Source organism: Ornithorhynchus anatinus, chromosome 9 (genome assembly GCF_004115215.2).
Source record: "Ornithorhynchus anatinus isolate Pmale09 chromosome 9, mOrnAna1.pri.v4, whole genome shotgun sequence".
NCBI classification, from domain to species: Eukaryota; Metazoa; Chordata; class Mammalia; order Monotremata; family Ornithorhynchidae; genus Ornithorhynchus; species Ornithorhynchus anatinus.
In genome coordinates this window covers 39,187,511-39,207,772 of record NC_041736.1, presented here as the reverse complement: position 1 = coordinate 39,207,772, position 20,262 = coordinate 39,187,511, and the positions used below count along the sequence as shown (strand labels likewise).

General features: G+C 47.8%; 1 protein-coding gene across 1 annotated transcript in view; it reads right to left on the bottom strand.

The window, feature by feature from the left end:
* ALK (ALK receptor tyrosine kinase) overlaps positions 1-20,262 on the bottom strand; it is a 333,317-nt gene that overhangs the window by 56,111 nt on the left and 256,944 nt on the right. The window contains exons 7-8 of the mRNA XM_039913097.1: positions 17,562-17,662; positions 7,239-7,408 (exon numbers count right to left, since the gene is read on the bottom strand). Coding sequence (XP_039769031.1) covers positions 7,239-7,408; positions 17,562-17,662 — 271 coding nt within the window. The remainder of the gene's footprint in view (positions 1-7,238; positions 7,409-17,561; positions 17,663-20,262) is intronic.

Genomic DNA, 20,262 nt, shown 5'->3' with positions numbered 1-20,262 from the left:
CGAGAAGGGGGGGAAAGCTCAAAGAGCCTATTTTCATGGAAATAGGCTCTTCCCTGGGAAGAGGAGATCAACTCACTGCACATTTCTCCCCCTCTGTTTGTTGTTGCTGAGAGAACATGGGCAGTGATGTACTCCTGCAGTCGCTGGCACCTCTTAGCATGGACGGGATGAGAGGAGCCGGGCCTGGGATGGTTGCTAAATAGGGTGCATTTTAAAGTGTTCTGTGAGACGGTGGCAGCTGCTGCGGAGAGGAGCTTGACTGACACGGGGAATTGCATATATTTTGAGGAAGGAACACTGGGAGTAATCAGGGAACGTGCAATCAGATGTAGACATGTAAACGCGTTGGCCAAACCAAGCTGTCTTGTTTGTTCGGGAAGCCCAAGTTCGATTGATCTTTTAGATGCCTCACAGCCTACCAGAAGGGCCATGATCTGGGACACTGGTCACTGAAGAGAGGGGCCCTGAAGGGAGACGCCATGAGGCTAAGGGCCCTGAGGGGAGGGGTTCTGAGAGGAAGGGCCTTGAGAGGAGGGGTCTTGAAGGGAGAGGTCCTGAGGGAAGGGGCCGAGGGGTGTAAGGGCCAATTCTTCCTGTAATACAGCTAAATCCTTGAAACGGGGTCAGCCTTTGGAAGAGAAGGGTTTTGGGGAGACTGGTAATCCATTTCAGAGGCGCTGCTGCTGCTGTCCCTACTGCCTCCTCTTACCACTTTCTTGCCGCAGGGTGGTCACAGGGAGGTCATCGGGTTAAGAGAAGGCTCCCAAAGAGCTCCTCTGGTCTTGCCTCTCCTTCTTTTAGGAGCTATGGGAGTCTCTTTCACTCACTCCACCTCAGGCTTGGAGGTCTGTGGACTGGAACTTGATTTCTTTGGAGGCTGGAAGCTGGGGGTAATTTACCCTGGGAGTCTAATCTTTTTTTTAAAAAATGGTATTTGTTAAATTCTTACTATGTTCCAGGCACTATATTAACTCACTGGGTTAGATGCAAATTCATCAGATTAGACACAGATCTTGTCCTACGTAAGTGTCACAGTCTTATCCTCCTTTTTACAGATGCGGGAACTGAGGCACAGAGAAATTAAGTGACTTGCCCAAGGTCACAGCAGACAAGAGGTAGAGCCAGAGTTAGAACCCGGGTGCTTCTGACTCCCAGGCCCATGCTCTACCCACTAGACCATGCTGCTTCTCTAATCCACGTTATTCCAATGTAATGCTTGGATGACCCCCAAGTCCCCTCTGATGTCAAAGCTTAAACTCTGTGCCCTGGAAACAAGAAAGCCCTTTAATACACCTCACCTTATTCCAGGGCTTTCCTCCTTTCTCTCCTCAAGGCAGTATAAAAAAGGGGAGAGAGTTCAAGGGGCTGAGAATTATGTTATGCAAGGCTATTGGGTACATAGAATTAGCACCCCAGATTTATTTTAACAGAGTTCAAGGGTCACTTCTCTCTCCATCCTCAGCCATCCCACTTGTGAAATGGAGTTCCTGATACCTGACTGTTGGTGGTGGCATCATTGACACTGGAGGAGAACGCTGAGCTTTCTGGGAGAAGACACTAATATAAACGTAAGAGAAATTGGTTGCTTTCCTTTTTCCCTTTCAGTGAGATTTGGGGGCTGTTACTCATCAGATCAATCAATCAATCCTATTTATTGAGCACTTATGTTCAGAGCACTGTACTAAATGCTTGGTAGGTTTTTGTCCGTCTCCCCCGATTAGAGTGTGAGCCCGTCACTGGGCAGGGATTGTCTCTATCTGTTGCCGCATTGTACATTCCAAGTGCTTAGTACAGTGCTCTGCACAGAGTAAGCGTTCAGTAAATACTATTGAATAAATGAATGATACCATTCAATAGACTTGGATCATTCAGTATTAAAAGGTGTCATGCAGAGAAGTGTTTAAACAACGCGGTCGAGTAGAGTCCCAGGCCTGGAGTTGGAGAACTGAGGTTCTAATCTAGCCTCTGCCACTTGTCTACTGTTTGTGACATTGAACAGGTCTCTTCTCTGTGCCTCAGTTCCCTCATCTGCAAAATGGGGATTCAACACCTGTCCTTCCTCATGTGGAGTACCTGATCATCTTGTATCTACCCCAGGGCTTAGTACAGTGCTTGACACAGAGTAAGCGCTTAACAAAAGCCAGTTGTTATATTTCCAGGCCCATGGCCATTTTGCTTAGTTATACCCTAATCCTTCTATTATTGCTCCCTACCACTCACTCTGTGCTCCTGCACATTTATGTTAAAGGTCCCTAGAACCAGACTGTGACTCCCTGGCTTGGCTGAATGCCATGAGTCTTTCAGTGGGTCAGATTTAAATAGGACAGTCTGGTATCTAGGTGGCCGCCAGACTCATTGAGGAAATTCTGGACCGGAAAATAAGCTGCTGTATGTCACGCAAAGCTTCGAAAAAAGCAAGTCAACAGACTGTTAACTTATTGCCTTATTTGCCACCCAGCCGGCCCTGGGGACTGACAAACCTAATTAGGTTCACTTATTGATTTCAAGTAGCTGACACAAAGGCGTGTGTTTCAACACAGAAACGTTTTAGAGGGAAAGAGGAGTAGGACTCGGCAGAATTCGCTTAACAGATGGACTGGATGTCTCAGATTCTGCTGGCTGGTTACACTGCTCAGAGGGTGGGTGTGTTTGGGATGCCTACTCTCTGCTGGGGCCCGGCTGGGCTGGAGCTGGCTTGGATAGAACTCCCTCAAATTGCTGAACAAAAATCCCTAATCCAAATTCTCTGCGCGGGGTTAATGGGCTCAGGAAGGAATCATCTAAAATGGACTCTCTCAAAGCAGATATCTGGTTAGGCAGTTCTGGTAGGATAATGTCACTGGTAAAACAAATAAAAATCAAAGCAAATCACATGCTGTCCTGTAATTTACAAAAATTCCAGACTGCAATGAAAGATGCTGGATTGAACAGCTCAGGAGACTAAACTAGTCCTAGGTGATTCCCCAGAATTGAGAAGCAGCATGGCTTAGTGGATAGAACATGGATCTGGGAGTCAGAAGGATCTGAGTTCTAATTCTGGCTCCTCCACTTGTTTGCTGTGTGACCTTGGGTAAGTCACTTTACTTCTCTGTGCCTCGGTTACCTCATCTGTAAAGTAGGGATGAAGAGTGTTAGCCCCAAGTGGGACATGGACACACTATCCCAAAACTTAGTGCAGTACCTGGCACATAATAAATGCTTAACAAAGACCATTAAAAAAAATTGGTCCAGCAGAGAAAATGCTAGAACAAAAATCATCTTCCTCTAGTAAGTCTTTAGCTTTCCATCTGGGTCTCAGGCAAGGGGAGCCTCCAGCCTGGCCCTGGTGATTGGGGTGGAGAATGGACAGAGAGGAGAAGAGAACCCCAGAAAACCGCACCGTATTCCGGGGCCCGGGTGCTGTGTGCAGGAGGCAAAAATTAGAGCTGATTTCTTGGCTCCATTCTGGCACTCATCCAGCCTAAAAAGCTGTACGTGTGGAGGAAGGAAGAGGGTGAAGCTATTGACTTTGCCCCTGCCAATGTTAATCTGAGGGGTGGGCAATAGTCCCCTTGACCCTCATGGAACACTGGCCTATGCCAGAAGAGCCCAGGGTACCACTCCAGCCCCATCTCTAGTGAAGCACTATGATGTAGCAGATAGAGCATGAGCCTGGGAGTCAGAAAGTCACGGGTTCTAATCCCGGCTCCACCACTTAAATGCAGTGTGACCTTGAGCAAGTCACTTCACATCTCTGGGTTTCAGTCACCTCATCTGTAAAATGAGGATTAACGCTGTGTGTCCTGTGTGGGACAGGGACTGTGTCCAACCCAATATGCTTGCATCCACCCCAGCACTTACAATAGTGCCTGGCACATAGTAAGCACTTAAATACCATAATGATTATTATTCATCACTGCTGGAGGAGAGACACGTGAAACTCATTCCTCCAGCTACAGGATGGCAGGGGTCACTGACAGTGAGGCAGAGAACAACAGCCTGAGAAAAGAGGGACAAGGTTCCTGGATACAGCTGACCACGACAATAGGCATTCTGAATTCATCTAGGGATCCACAGGAACAGGACTTTTCTTCCCCAGATTAGGCCTCTTTTAGGGAAATCAATCTATCAATCGCTAAAGGGTATTTATTGAGCACTTCCTCTGTGCAGACCAAAGAGCTTGCTAGAGTACAATCCAGTAGAGTTAGTAGACATGATCCCCTCCCTCAAAGAGCTTACAGCCTAGACAAAATGTGTCTCAAATTTCTCTCTCCCTTCTTCCCTTCAATTTGTCAAATTGGAGAGCCAGTGGATGCTTCTGAATTATGCCTCTGAAAGTTCAAAACTGAGCTAATGTAACCATGCTAGCTTGGCTTGAGGAATAGAAGAAAACAGGCCTCTCTCCTTGTAGTACATTTGCTTCCTGGGGCCTCCCGGCCAGGCTTTGTCTCTCATCTTCTCTGAGACGAACATGAATCACAGACGATTCAAACCCCAAGCTGCTTCCTACACTCTGGCTCTGGAGACTTTCTGGACAGTGAGAGCAGAAGCTTAATGTTTTCTGGATTTTCAGAAGCCAGGGGGTCAAGGGAAGATGAAGGTATCTGGGAAGATGAAGGCATCTGGGAAGATGAAGGCATCTGGTCCCTTATAAAACTGAGCAAGGGCTTATAATAATAACAATAATACTCGTTAAGCACGTCCTACGTGCTGATCTAAGGCTGGGAGATACAAATGAATCAGGTTGGACACAGTCCCTGCCCTACATGAGGCTCACAATCTAGGTAGGAGAAGTTAAAAAGACTCGCACAAGGTCACACAGAGGATATGTGGCAGAGTAGATTTAGAACCCAGCTCTTCTGACTTCCAGGCCCATTCTCTTTCCACTAGGCCATACTACTTCTCATGGGATGTAAAGAGAGGAAAGCGTCGTGTGTGCAAGGTGAGGTCAGGACAGTGGATCCTACTTGGGACTTTTCAGCCACATGCACCATTTGATTAATTTCTCTGCCAGTGGTACCATCTTTGAACATGAAGGACTACTATATATATGCTGATTAGTGCACATGTGGGCAGGTGCCGGGCAAATAAACTCTCTAAAAATTCCCTTAGGGCATTTTTAATCAACATTAAAACCACAATACCATCTCTTTTTTTTTTTGATGGTATTTGTTAAGCGATTACTTTGTGCCAGGCATTGTACTAAGCACACCATACTAAGCTCGGTAAATAGACTTTCATAGAAAGAGTTAAGGCAAAGAAAGAGTTACTCAGGGAAGTCCAAATGATAGAAATGAACACAATGGTCACTCTGCTGGCTCTAAAGCCTCAAGCACAATGACTGTGCAAGAGAACTCTCCCACTTTTAAAGTTTTCCTCTGAATTCGCTAAGCGACTTCTGCTAAAGTACTAGCTGTTCTCTCTTGTTCTGTGCAGCGAGAACAGCCCCCAAGATCCCACAGGACAAAAAGACTCATTTATGCCGGGTCGTTCACAATCTGTCCCATTAATTAATTCAATCCATTAGTCCTACTGCACTGAGTCTCAGCTAGTCCAGATGCTTTAATCTTTTAACTCCCTCACCGCAAGGACCTCTGGCCGTCTGAGTCTTAGCTTAGGGCACAGCACCTACTCCACGGCGGGGCTGATTAGAGACTTTTGAAAAAAGTTCAACTTCACCCAAGGGGCCCCCTCAGATTTCATGCTTCTGGAGGTCAGGGACCCTTTCTCTCAATTCTCTCACGCTCTCCCAAGCACTTAGTACAGTGCTCTCTGCACATGTAAGAGCTCGGGAAATCTTACTGATTGATCGATGAGGTGGCAAGTCAGGAAGCCCAGCCACGTGAATGACAGGGTGGGGTGAGAGGGTACCTGAAAAAGTCAAAGTACTTCAAAGAATGTGGGGGCACGTTAAAATGTCCAAAATGCTCACTTCTCAGACCCTTTTACAGAGGGAAATTTGAATTTATTGCGAGGGATCTAGAACTCATTAAAACATTGCTTGGACATCTGAAATACACCAACTCCTCCCCCAAAATAACCCTTTGTTTCTTCTCCTGAAGAAAAAATGTCCTCACTTTGCCAGAGGCATGCCAAATCCAAATCCAATTGTCTTAGTTCTTTTCAAAATATTTCAGAATTACGTTAGCTCTGATACTGACCCAGCTCTCCCTCTCAAATATCTCAGGGTCACAGTTCACATCGGGCTGATCTCGGTGATGGCTTGGTGCCAACTCGCTGGACCCAAGTTGGAGACACTAGAATCCAAATTTCAAACAGCATGACCTTCTTTTTAGGGAAAGGTTGGGAGCTCGTGGATAGAAGACACCGGGTGAAAAAAGCCGCAGGACTTGAGTCTCAAGCTACCAATGCCTGGCCCAAGCAGTGACTTCCATCACCACTCCAATTGGCCTCCTTGATGCCCAATTGTTCTTGGTTTTTTAATGCATTAAACACTGATCTCAGTGCTACGGTAGATACAAGTTAATTAGGTCAGACACAGTCCCTGTCCTGCTTGTGTCTCACAGTCTAAGAGGGAGCACAGGAGAACCGAGGCCCAGAAAAGTTAAGTGACTTAACCAAGGGCACACACAGCAAACAATTGGCAGAGTCGGGATTAGTACCCAGTTCCTACAACTAGGCCACACTGCTTCTGGTTGACTGGTCTTGTGCAAGTGTGATTGTGTGTCTTGGCAAAAGAGTACTGGGAGACCATACGGGACAGGGACTGTGTCCAACCCGATTTGTTTGTATTCATTCAATAGTATTTATTGAGCGCTTACTATGTGCAGAGCACTGTACTAAGCGCTTGGGATGAACAAGTCGGCAACAGATAGAGACAGTCCCTGCCGTTTGACGGGCTTACAGTCTAATCGATAATAATGTTGGTATTTGTTAAGCGCTTACTATGTGCCGAGCACTGTTCTAAGCGCTGGGGTAGACACAGGGGAATCAGGTTGTCCCACGTGGGGCTCACAGTCTTAATCCCCATTTTACAGATGAGGTCACTGAGGCACAGAGAAGTTAAGTGACTTGCCCACAGTCACACAGCTGACAAGTGGCAGAGCCGGGATTCGAACCCATGACCTCTGACTCCAAAGCCCGTGCTCTTTCCACTGCGCCACGCTGCTTCTCACCCCAGGGCATAGTACGGTACTTGGCACATAGTAAGCACTTAACAGATACCAGAATTATCGTTATTATTAAGAGTAGTGAGGAGAAAGAAATGAATGGAAGGGGAGGGGCAGAGGAGTTCTTACCTGTCTGACACCTCAGCGAGAGGCAAGACCATCCTTTGCCAGGTACTCAAACCTTCACCGTTTGCAAAATGCCAGACCATCCTGCTCTGCTCCTTTCCTGTTTTGTTCTCCACCAGCAGCAGGGAAACATTTCCCCCCAAGAACCCATGGATGAGCCAGGACATCTGGACCTGCAAAGAAGAATAGATCCAAAAATCAAGCCGGCCGTTCCCTTGGAAGGTCCCAGGGCAAAGGATTGTATTCTTCAGTTTCCCCCGCTGAAAAAAAGGGATCATTCCAATGACTGCTTTGGAAAATGCCTTAAGAGTCTTTGAGGAAAGGGGCTGAGGCTGTTTTATGAGCTTTCCGACTGTAAATTTCAAAATTTTGGAGCCTGGACCCTCATAGTAGATAAACATCATATTCCTGTGTTATCAGAGCCTGGGCAGGGATCATGTCTACCAACTGTATTGCACTGAGCTCTCCCAAATACTCAATGCAGTCCTCTGCATCCAGCACACGCTCGATAAATACCATTGATTGACTGCATGGGAACCAAGAGAACAGAGCCAGATTCTCCCTGATCCCAAAGATTACTGTGTGCTCTCCACCTTTAAAATGCATCTGTGCTCCTTTGAACCAGGGAGTCGCTAGAGGAGCAGGAAAGCAGGAAATTACCCCTGAAAGTGGCTTCGTCTTTGAATCCCACCAGATTTTTATACTGACCGGAGTTCAAGTCATTGATGGCTTTCACCCAAATCAGGCACGGGGTGATCATGTACTTCCTTGAACTTTCAACAGCAGGCTCTGGGTAGTCGGTTCCCTCCCCCCCACACCGACACCTCCTAATAGGTATAGGTTAAAACTGACAGCGTTCTGCTAATGAACTCTTTTATATTCAGACAGTAAATGAGACAAGTGATAAGGCGAAGCAACAAGAGAGTGCCACCACCAATTATATCTCCTGGCTGCAACCAGCCCTTTCCAAAGAATTTCTCTCCTCTCTCTCCATGGGGTTTGACAGACTTCCCAATTATGCACGACCAGTGTTCATCATTTTATTAATTAAAGTTTTGTATGTAAAGCAATCTTGAACACTGTGGCTGGTGTAATGTTATTATTTCCTTTGTGGCACTATTCTCCTTGAAATAAAATTAGCATAATTTCTTTGCTATACTATCTCCTCCGATGTTTAGTGTGCAAACCTTATATCAGCTTTAAGACTCCTTCCTGACTCAATGCAGTCTGCACCTTGTACATAATGCATACATTTTAAATTGACTTAAAATTTAACTGCACACTCCCCCCAAAATTCAACAATTGCAAATATCCCCTACCCTGCATAGAACACTCAGAATGCAGAGGGAAGAATGCTGTAGGCAGGAAATTATGGTAATCCCCAAATTTCCCTGTTCTGGAAGACACGCCGTTTTAAAGAATAAAACTTAAACCTCGCTAATGCTAGCTAATTTCAAAAGCTCAGTGTTTTGGAACACTACCTTCTAATTCACCTGGAAAAGAAGAAGGACCAATTCTATAAATAGTCTAATGAAAAACCACAACAATGCCATCAGAGGCAGGTTAAATGCAGATTCTCAAAAACAAGCAAATTAAATGTGAAGGTGCCAAAAGGAAAGTAATTATTGAGGCTTCAGAAATGATGGATTTTCCTGGCCACGGCGAGGATCCAAAGCACTGGGGTCTTGATTCACAACACCCCCAAAGCCTCTTTCTTTTTAACTTGTCACACCAAATTCAGCCTGTAGCCAGCCAAGGGAGTTAGGATAATTACACTCATTACGCTTGGTAGAACCAGTCATATTATTGTCTCATCTGATAACATGCCCCTTTCCATTACTGTATGAACTTATCTTACGCTAGTTTAAGAAATAACACAATAAATGAAGAAATGTATGGCCGAGTGGATAGTAGACAGGTCTGGGAATCGGAAAGATCTGGGTTCTAATTCTGACTCTGCCACATCTCTGCTGTGTGAACTTGGCCAAGGCACTTAATTCTCTGTGCCTCAGTTACCTCATCTGTAAAATGGGGATTAATACTGTGAGTCCCATGTGGCGCCTGTACTGTGTCTAACCTGATTAACTTTTATCTGCCCGGCACTTAGTACAGTGCCTGGTACAATGTGCTTAACAAATGCCATTAAAAAAGAATAATTGGTTCCTGGTACTAAGCGCTTGGGAGAGTACAATATAACAATAAACAGACACATTCCCTGCCCGAAACGAGTTCACAGTCACAGTTTAACCAAACCACAAAGTGAAAACAAGCCCAGTGGCTGTACTGGCTATAAGGCCTTATATTTTAGGATAGCCAGGAAATTCTCCATCTCGTGAAGCTCCTGTTGTCCAGACCAACAGCACGTCGGCCTGTCTGCCACCCACTGGCTGGCTTATCTAAAGGCTCTTCCTTCTAGCAGAACCCATGGATCAAAATTATTTACGGCCCTGTCCTGGGGGCCACTCTGAAATAGGGGACAGCACGACTTGGGGAGCAGCCCCAAGATGAGTACCAGTGCCCCAGGAGCTTCTGAATGGGGACTCTGACCCGGGTGAGGAGGGACAGATGCTGTGAAATGTGTTCGATGCCGAGCTCCATCCTTAGTTTGGAACGGCAGCGGGCAGACAACTGGGGCTCTCAAGCAATGCATTCTGAGGGAGGCAAATAGTTGGACTCGTGAAATATGCCTCCTGCCAGAAGCTGCCTGTGCCAAACACAGGTCCGGCCTGTGTTTTCAAACTCCACAGAAGATAATGAGGCTATGTGACTGGAGAGTCAGAAGTCCTGATTAAGTGATTATAAATCCAGCAAAGGCAAGGGCGGGAGGAGGGAAGGGAGTAGGAGGGGGTGAAGACGAGAGGGGAGGAGAATTATTTGGAAAAAGATATTCAATTCTGTCTTTTCTTTGCCCAAATCTGGAAGCACAGCAACGATGACCAGAGTTTATTGGAAGAGATGGGCCCGTGTTTTTGTGCTCTGGGAAGGTTGTGGGGGGAGGGTTTACAATTAATGCTAGCCACTCCCCATCACTCCTCTCATTTTCCTCCACAACAACCTGCCTCTTCCTGGATCATTCCATCAGTCAATGACATTTATTGTGCAATCACTGTGTGAAGAGGGCTGTTCTAAGCACTTGGGAGAGAACAATACAATAGAATTAGCAGACATGTTCCCTGCCCACAAGGAGCATAGAAGATTCTAGAGGAGTCAAGAGGATCCCATTGCTCCTTTCCCCTCTCCAGCAGTTCCGGGCCTGAAGCTTCAGTGGGACTGAGGGTCATGGAAAAATTCTTTGGGCAGGGATACCTTGAGTCTGGGGTGGGGGTGGGCTGAAAAATTCACATCCTTCAGCTGGTGTCAGCCAGGGTTCCCCCTGGGAGAAGGTCTTGCTGCTTGTCACAGCTCCTTACCGATAATAATAACGGTACTTGTTAAGCGCTTACTATGTGTCAAGCACTGTTCTAAGCGCTGGGGTAGAAACAAGTTGATCAGGTTGGACACGGTTCCTGTCTCACACGGAGTTCACACTACTAATCCCCATTTTGCAGATGAGGGAACTGAGGCAGAGAGAAGTTAAGTGACTTGCTCAAGGTCACACAGGAGACTTGTGGCAGAGCCTTCTCAGACCCACAGTCTTCTCATTCCCAGGCCTGTGCTCTATCCACTAATCCACACTGTCCTCACACTGTTAGGAAGGGGAGACAGACTGGAGCAGTTGCTGAAGTCACTCACACACACAAACTCACTCTCTCACTCAGAGAAGAGCTACTGGCAGGTACCCATTTGCAGCGGGCAGAATACACCCTCCACCGAGGGCTGACCCCCACTGGCCATCTCTGCCCAGCCTTACCTAAGATGGCAGTTTTCTTGGTGGAGAAGGCCAAGTACCATTCTGCCTCCTGGAGCTGACGATTTGCCAGACTCCCCCTAGGAAAGCTTCCTAACGAAGGGACGAGGGGATGCCAGATGGTCTTCCCTTGACCTGGCTAGAGGCGGCCCACATGGTACATTTGGAAGGAAGAGGTCGGAATCTGGGCTCAATGGCTTCCACCCTACCGGGCCCCTTCTGGTCCGGAAAGGGGGTGGTGCAGGAAAGGAGGAGGGAGATGTCAGAGGCGGGTCTGTGGGCAGACACATGCTCTTCAAATCCCAACTCCGTCAGTTATCTGTGGCAAGACCTTTGTGTGCAGCCTCTTAGGTGCACAAGGTGGCCAGTTTCTGTCACTGGGCTTCAAAATGGGAACTCACCCCTCCGAGGAGTCTTGAGAAATAATAAAGATAAAATGACTTGCACGAAGATTCTAGGAGGAAAGTGTAATGGAACAATAAGACTTTTCAGATTCCTGGAAAAGGCGCATCAGAGGAAGAGCTGACGAATGAAAAATCGGAAATAATGGGCTCAGTTCTTCTCGTTTTGAAGGTAGTGTGAGGTCATCTCTCTGACCTTGCATGGAACCAAAGCTACCGACCACCCACTTCTGTCACTTACTATGTACCAAGTACTGTACTAAGCACTGGGGTAGATACAAGATAGTCAGGTCCTAAATGGGGGTCACAGTCCAAATAGGAGGGAGAACAGGTGTTGAATTCCCATTCTGCAGATGAGGGAACTTAGACACCTAGAAGTGCCTTGCCCAAGCATACTCAGCCGGCGAGTGACGGAGTCGGGTTTAGACTTGGGTTCTGAACTCATCTCTGCCACATGTCTGCCTTGTGATGACCTTGGGCAAGTCACTTCTCTGCGCCTCAGTTACCTCATCTGTAAAATGGACATTAAGAGTGTGAGCTCCGTGTGGGACAGGGATTGTGTCCAACCTGATTAACTTGTATCTACCCCAGTGTTTAGAACTGTGCTTGGCACATAGAAAGCACTTAAGTACCATTAAAAATAGAAATGAAACCTAATTAATTCCTATCTACTCCAGTGCTTAGAACTGTGCTTGGCACATAGAAACTGCTTACCAAGTACCATTAAAAAAAAAAAAAGCCTGATTAATTGGTATCTACCCTAATGGCTAGAATAGTGCTTGGCACATAGTAAGTGCTTAACAAGTGCCATAATTATTATTAGAACCCAGGTCCTCTGACTTCCAGCCCCGTTGCCGTTTCCACTAGGCCATGCTGCTTCCCTGCTTTCATCTATGATGTCCTGGTGTCCATACCTCAGTGCTCCCCGGCCCCCTGAGGCCTACATTAGAAATGACTGGTGAAGACAGTGCTGCTCACGTCACACTGGTCCGAGCAACTGTTAATAGTCTGACTCAATGACTGCATCTGCCTCTTTTCGCAGGCCTCTCTGCCTCCAGCCTCTACGATATCCAGTCCATACATTCTGCTGCCTGGATCATTTCTCAGAGAAGCAGCGTGGCTCAGGGGAAAGAGCACAGGCTTGGGAGTCAGAGGTCATGGGTTCAATTCCCAGCTCTGCCACTTGTCAGCTCTGTGACTGTGGGCAAGTCACTTAACTTCTCTGTGCCTCAGTTACCTCATCTGTAAAATGAGAATTAAGATTGTGAGCCTCACATGGGACAACCTGATTACCCTGTATCTACTCCAGCGCCTAGAACAGTGCTCTGCACATCGTAAGCGCTTAACAAATACATTATTATTCTCTGTGCCTCAGTTACCTCATCTGTAAAATGGGGATTAACTGTGAGCCAAACGTGGGACAACCTGATTACCCTGTATCTACCCCAGAGCTTAGAACAGTGCTCTGCACATAGTAAGTGCTTAACCAATACCAACATTATTATTTCCTAAAAACATTGCTCTGTGTACATCTCCCCACTTCTCAAAAACTGGAACTCCTTCTCAGTTCACCACCAGGACACTACTGCTCTCCACATTTTCAAAACCCTTCTGAAATCCTATCTCCTCCAGGAGACCTTCCCTAACTACTCTCTCAATATTCTCAATAAAGGGAAGCAGCATGATATTCTCAATAAAGGGAAGCAGCATGACCTAGTGGATAGAGCATAGGTCTGGGAGTCAGAAGAATCTAGCTTCTATTTCCGCCTCCACCACTTGTCTGCTGGGTGACTTTGGGCAAGTCACTTCACCTCTCTTGTCTCAGTTGCATCATCAGTAAAATGGGGCTTAAGACTTTGAACCCTATATGGGACAGGGACTCTGTCCAACCCAATTACCTTCTATCCAACTCAGCACTTAGTATAGTCCCTGGCAAGCAGGAAGCATTTAACAAAAAACACAATTATTATTAGTATTAATACCACACTCTACTAAGCACATTGGTGGTCCTTCCACTCTGCCTCGCCCCATTTCGCAGCATTTTATTACTTCCTGTAATTTTTTATAGTGACTCTCTTCTCCACTAGGACTGTAAGCTCCTGGGGGGGGATATGGACATTAAAATAAATAAATTACAGATATGTTCAGAAGTAGAGGTGCTCTTTTCCCGATTCTGCATTACACTGAGAGGTGGAACTTCCCTCTAGACTGTGAGCTTACTGGGGGCAGGGAATGTATCTGTTTATCGTTATATTGTACTCTCCCAAGCATTTAGTACAGTGCTTTGCACACATTAAGCACTGACTAAATACGACTGAATGAACAGGGAGTGTAGAAGCTGAGGAAGCCCTTTGCAGCACATCACTGAGAGAGGGAAGCTGAGAGAGGAAGGCTCCTGAGCCGTTTGCATTAAAGCGACTCTGGGAGAACAACCAGATGGTGATTGCCTAAAAAATACAGCTACTGGGCCCGGTCCAGGGCAGAAGAATAACCTGGGAAGGGAGAGCTGGGCGCTAATGAGTTACAGCTCTAGTGAGCAAAGTGGAAACCCCTACCGAGTCCTTCCCCATGCAGTACCTCAAGCTACATCTGCTGGATTTCCTGAAAAGAAACATGGCTTTTCCAACCCAAACCCCAGAGGTGATCCAGATGTGTATTAGCAGCTGGACTGCACTTTGGTGATTGATGTATGATTGACAGCACTCTCATCTGTTAATAAGGCAGGGTGCTCCTTCCCAGCACTGATGCCAGAGACTAGGCCTACCAGCTGGAATCCTCGACCTGAGCCGGGGGGAGTTACTTACAGCCCCGGTACAACCAGGAAATGAGTCTCCCTCCCCCACGGGGAACTGAGCTCACCGACCTGGGAAGCCCCAGTCCCTCTGCCACCAACCTGCCCTGCTAAGAAAAATTTGTTTCATGTATTGGGAGGGGGTGTGCGGCTGGGGAGGGGTTAGCATGGCAGGGGGAGGGAGTATATAGCAAGAGGAGAGGTGTGTGGCAGAGGGTGGCAGATACAATAAGTTAATCCGTTCAGCCACAAGGCTCTGTCGCACATGGGGCTCACAGTCTAAGTAGGAGGTAGGTCAGGTATTAAATTCCCATTTTACAGATGAGGAAACTGAGGCACAGAGAAGGTAAATGATTTGCCAAAGGTCACGCAGGAGGCAAATGGTGGAGCCAGGATTAGAGCCCAGGCCCTCTGACCCCCAGGCCCATGCTCTTTCCATTAGGCCATGCTGCTTTCCTTTGCCCGCACCTTGAGCAAGGGGAGGAAGTTTGTAGCAAAAGGAGGGATATGTATTGGGGGGGGGAGTGTGGCAGAGGGAGGGTGTGTGTGTGTTGGAGGAGTGGGTGTGCGGTGACAGGAGGGGTTGTGTATGGTAGAGGAGGTGTGTAAGGTGAGGGGAGAGGGTGTGCGGTGGGATGAGGCAGGTTTGTGTTGGGGGGAGTGTGTCGGGGTGTAGGGGTATCTGGGATGGGGTTGTCAGGGGGAGGGGGTGTTAGGGGGTGAGGGGGTGTTAGCGAAGGAAACTAAACACAGATGCAGAGTTCCTTTTGGCCCTGGTTCTGGCCCGGGAACAAGCATTAAGTCACTGTGCAGGCAGAGGGAGTCAAACAAAATAGAACCCCAACATGCCCGGGGCTCATTTAGACACCAGGCCGCTCTACCCCATGAATGAACGGCGGAGGAGGAGAGTCCTCCCGGCTCTGTCTTCCTCTTTATTACCAACAGCTGCCATGCCTGACACATTCAGGGGCTGCTGGGGCCTAGGGGAGTCTGACAGTGGAGGGGGCGGGGGAACGGAAGAATCCGACTGCTGGAGTCCCCCCTCGACAGTAACTTTAATGATCTGAACCCTAGCCCGCGAAGAAAAAAATCAGGGTATATTGTCAGTGGTTCCCAGCTCTGCGAAGATCATTTTGCGAAAACCACTCCCACATGCCTGTCCGTAGGCAGAGGATGATCTTTAAATATTCATGTCCCATGTGCACCTGAATGAAATGGGGTAAGAGCAGGAGGAGGAGGAGTGACAGGAGTAAGTGGAGCAGGAGGAGGATGAGGAAGAGGAGGACGACGAGTAAGAGCAGTATGTGGAGTACGAGTAAGGAGGAGGAGGATGAAGAGGAGCCGGAGGAGGCAGGGGAGGAGGTGGAGGCAGAGGAGTAAGAGGGGAAGAAGCAGGAAGTGGAGTAAGAAGAAGAGAAGGAGTAAGAGGAACAGGGGGAGCAGGAAAAGGGGGAGAAGAGAAGGAAGAAGACTAGGCAGAGGCAGAGTAAGAGGCATAAGAGGAGCAGGAGGAAGCTGATGGGAAGGGAACATGTCTACCAACCCTACTGCATTGTACTCTCCCAAGCACTTAGAACAATGTTCTGCACATAGTTAATGTTCAATAAATATAGTTGATTGACTGAGGAGCATCTGGAAGAGGAAAAAGTGGAAGCAAGTGGAAGGGAAGCACATCAAGGGAACAGCCCCTGCCTGGGTCTCCTCTCGTGGGACCCAAACTGCTCTGATCTGGGCTGGCATACTTGGATCCTCTGGGAGCTAGCGGTACTCTAACCTGGATCTGACCAGGCCTCCGATAACCGCTCTGAGTTGCAGTGTCCCCTTTATAAGCTTTCACCCCCTTCCTGCGGGGGAAGGCTCCTGAAAAGTGGCTTTAGAGGACACCGTCTTTACAGCGAAAATGTTGGCAGTTTGAATAGTGAGAGTTGAAAGTCAGGGAAGAGTTGAGGATAATACCAAGGTCGTGGGCTTCTGGAACAGGGAGGATGGTGGGGTTAACGACTGAGTATCAAATATTACTCTCCCGAGCATTTAGCACAGTGTTCTGCCCACAGTAAGTGCTCAATAAATACCATTGATCGATTCAAGGGAGAAGAAAATTTAGAAAGGAAGATGAGTAGTTCAGTTTCAGACAGGTTAAGTTGGAGGTGCTGATGGGACATCCATGTGGAGATATCCTAGAGGCAAGAGGAGATGCAGGAGTGTGGTTTAGATTAGAGGTCAAGGCCAGACTTGGGAATCTTGCACTTGGAGGTGGCACTCAAAGCCTTGTGAACAGATGAGAGAGGATGGAGGTAGAGGAATAGGGGGTCCCAGAAAAGAGCCTTGATGTTAGGAGATGACGGGGGAGGAAGAGGAGCCAGTGAATGAAGTTGAGAAGGAGCAGTCAGAAAGGCGGGAGGAGAGCCAGGCTAGTGCCGTAGGTGCAAATCTGAGCCAGTAAATGCATTCAAGAGGAGAGGGTGGTCCACAGTGCCAAGGCCAATGGAGAGATCAAGAAGGAATAGGATGAGATAAGGCAGAGGAAGGGGTCATGCCGGGAGAGCCAGAGATACCAAGCACAAGATGCCCCTCAGGCTCCTGAGGGTCGCCCAAGGGCAGGACTACCTGTTTAACCCCCTCAGACTGCCCCATCTATCAGGACCTGGCAATCATTATCTTGACTGTGTCCAACCTGATTAGCTTATATCTATACCAGTGCTTAGTACAGTGCCTGGCACACAGTAAGCAGTAGAGAAGGAGCGTGGTTCAGTGGCAAGAGCCGGGCTTGGGAGTCAGGGGTCATGAGTTCGAATTCCGTCTCCGCCGTTTGCCAGCTGTGTGACTTTAGGCAAGTCGCTTAACTTCTCTGTGCCTCAGTTACCTCATCTGTAAAATGTGGATTAAAACTGTGAGCCCCACGTGGGACGACCTGATCACCTTGTATCCCCCCAGCGCTTAGAACAGTGCTCGGCACATAGTAAGCGCTTAACAAATGCCAACGTTATTATTATTCTTAGTAAGCGCTTTACAAACACCATAAAAAACCAAGAAATGATAGAGTAAACTTCCTTTACGGTAAGAGAACCAAAGAAGAGGTAATACCTGTAAGCTTGTTATGGGCAGGGAACTTGCCCGCTAATTCTGTTGTACTGTACTTTCCCAAGCGCTTACTATAGTGCTCTACAAGAGGTAAGTATTCAATAAGTAACATCAGTTGATTGATTTTTCTTTTCCTCAACACCAAGCTGGAAATCAAACAAGGAGGATGCGAGGGAGGGAAGTGGACGGACGGTGGGGGCACTTGCCTGGCATGGAGAGTTCTTCATTGGCACGGGAAACACAGCACTGGTCAGTACAGTGCTCTCAGCAGCTGGAGCATCAGTGGTGTTGAGCAGCAGCACGTAGCCTTGGGGGAAGAGAAACCGAGAGGGCACATCGTCATTGCCAAGGTGAACCTTTGGTCTCTAAGAAGGGCTTCACCCACTCAGAGGCAGGGCACCGAGGTGAGTCAACTCCGCCAAAAAAAATCCCTTTTCGAAGCTCTCATTTGCCCCAGTTCTTGCCAAATACACCACCACTGGGGGGCGGGATGCCCATTTCTATTGCACTAGGCCCAGTGCTTAGTACAGTGCTTTGCATGAAGTCAATCAATCCATCCATTAATGGTAATAAGTGAACATGTGCTGTGTGCAGAGCACTGTACTAAGTGCTTAATGGAGTTCCAGCCCTTAATCAGTACCAGAACTAGCTTCTCCCACACCATTACTTGGAAGAGAGGGTCCTGGGAGGGGCCGGAAGTAAAGACACACTGGAAGGGAAAGGAGGTGGATGGCAACGAGGTGAGACACCTCCTTCCTTTCTCTCCCTCCCTCTCATCTTCATCTTCTCTTGCTAGTCTTTTTCCTCTTTTCACTCCCTCCCTGTCCCTCATCCTCCTCTGCTTCCCCAACCCTATTCTCCTCCCTGGCCCTCTCTCTCACCTTCGACTGCAGGAAAACTGATCACTGTTAAATGAAATGTTCCAAAATGCAGGAAACAGAAAAGAAGAGAAGCCAGGGCCCTCAATAAACTAGTAACTGGATCTCCCTCTCCCCTAATCCCACCACTCAGAACATGTCAGGAGCTGCACAGGACAGGAGAGGGAGAAGACGAGGGAAACAAAGAGGGAGAAGGAAAGGGGGTGTGTGTTTGTGTTTTGGAGGCCTTAGACTTGCACGGGGCAGCCACACACTCCTTCCAGTGTGATGGGGCTTGGGCTGCCCTAGCCAGATAGAGCTTAATCAGTAGCAGAAACTTAAATCTGGGACCTTTCAACCCTGACCACATCCTGGGGCCCTCACGGGGAACAGAGGGAGGGGATCTAGTTATCTTCCACTTGCACATTTTCATTTAATATTCCTATCGTTCTAAACCCGCACCTTGGGATTGGCACACTCCGCAGACCAGAGGAAAGGATGGCTATGAAACAGCTGTGACGCGGATGAGAAAAGACAGATCGCTGGCCGTGCGGATCAAGTTCCTCTGTTTTCCCCGGGGCAGAGGGAAAGCGCTGGGGTAGATACAAGTTAATCAGGTTGGTCATAGTCCCTGTCCCACACGGGGCTCACAGTCTTAATCACCATTTTACAGATGAGGGAACTGAGGCACACAACAGACAAGTGTGTTAAGTGGGATTAAGGACCCAGATCCTTCTGACTCCCAGACCCATGTTCTATCCAGTAAGCCACGCTGCTTCTCTCATTGGGGGCAGGTAATGTGTCTACCAACTCTGTACTCTCCCAAGTGCTCAGTACAGTGATCTACACACAGAAAGTGCTCAGTTAATATCACTGATTGACTGAAGATGCAGAAGGGCCTGAAACCCCAAGGCTCAGGACTGAGCTCTGCCAGGTACCTGTTGGCATCTGGGTCTGGTGTGTAGCAAACCCACAGTCTTTCCTTCTCTACACTTCCTGGAGGGAGTTGGGGGGCTCTGAGCTATCAGCCTGTTCCTGCGCTCTCTCTCAACTCCACTTCCGCCCTCTGTAAAGTGGTCCTAGCCCGTTTTCCCTCTGTGAGTCAGAGACCATTTATTGTACTGTTGGACTTCTAAAATGCAGAGGTGAACCCACCCCAAACCCTCCCATGTCCCACAAGTCCTGCCATTCACTGCTCTGTAACCCTGGACAAATCATTTCACTGCTCCGTGTTTCAGTCTCCTCATCTGTAAAATGGCGAGAAGATCAATCAGTCATATTTATTGAGTGCTTACTGGGTGCAGTGCACTGTACTAAGAGCTTGGGAGAGTTCACTACAACAGAATTGGTAGACACATTCCCTGCCCTTGATGAGCTGTCTAGAAGGGATGACAGACATTAATATAAATTGTGGATATGTACGTAAGTGCTGGGGGACTGAGGGAGGGGTGAATAAAGGAAGCAAATCAGAGCGATGCAGAAAGGAGTGGAAAAAGAGGAATTAGGGCTTAGTCAGGGAAGACCTCTTGGAGAAGATGTACCTTCAATAAGGCTTTGAAAGCAGGGAGAGAAATTGTCTGTCGGATATGAAGAGGGAGGGCATTCCAGTCCAGAGGCAGAATGTAGGCGAGGGGTCGACGACAAGATAGACGAGATGGAGGTACAGTGAGTAGGTTGGCAGGTAGTAGATTAGAGGAGTGAGTGTGCAGATAAGATATCCGTTCTCCCTTCACCTTAAACTGGGAGCCCCATATAGTAATAATAATAATAATGTTGGTATTTGTTAAGCGCTTACTATGTGCCGAGCACTGTTCTAAGCACTGGGGGAGATACAAGGTCATCAGATTGTCCCACACGAAGCTCACAGTCTTTAATCCCCATTTTCCAGATGAGGTGATTGAGGCATCGAGAAGTGAAGTGACTTGCCCAAAGTCACACAGCTGGGGGAATAGGGATTAGAACCCACGACCTCTGACTTTTAAACCCGGGCTCTTTCACTGAGCCTCGCTGCTTCTCATCAAACAGGAACTGTATCTGATCTGATTGTATA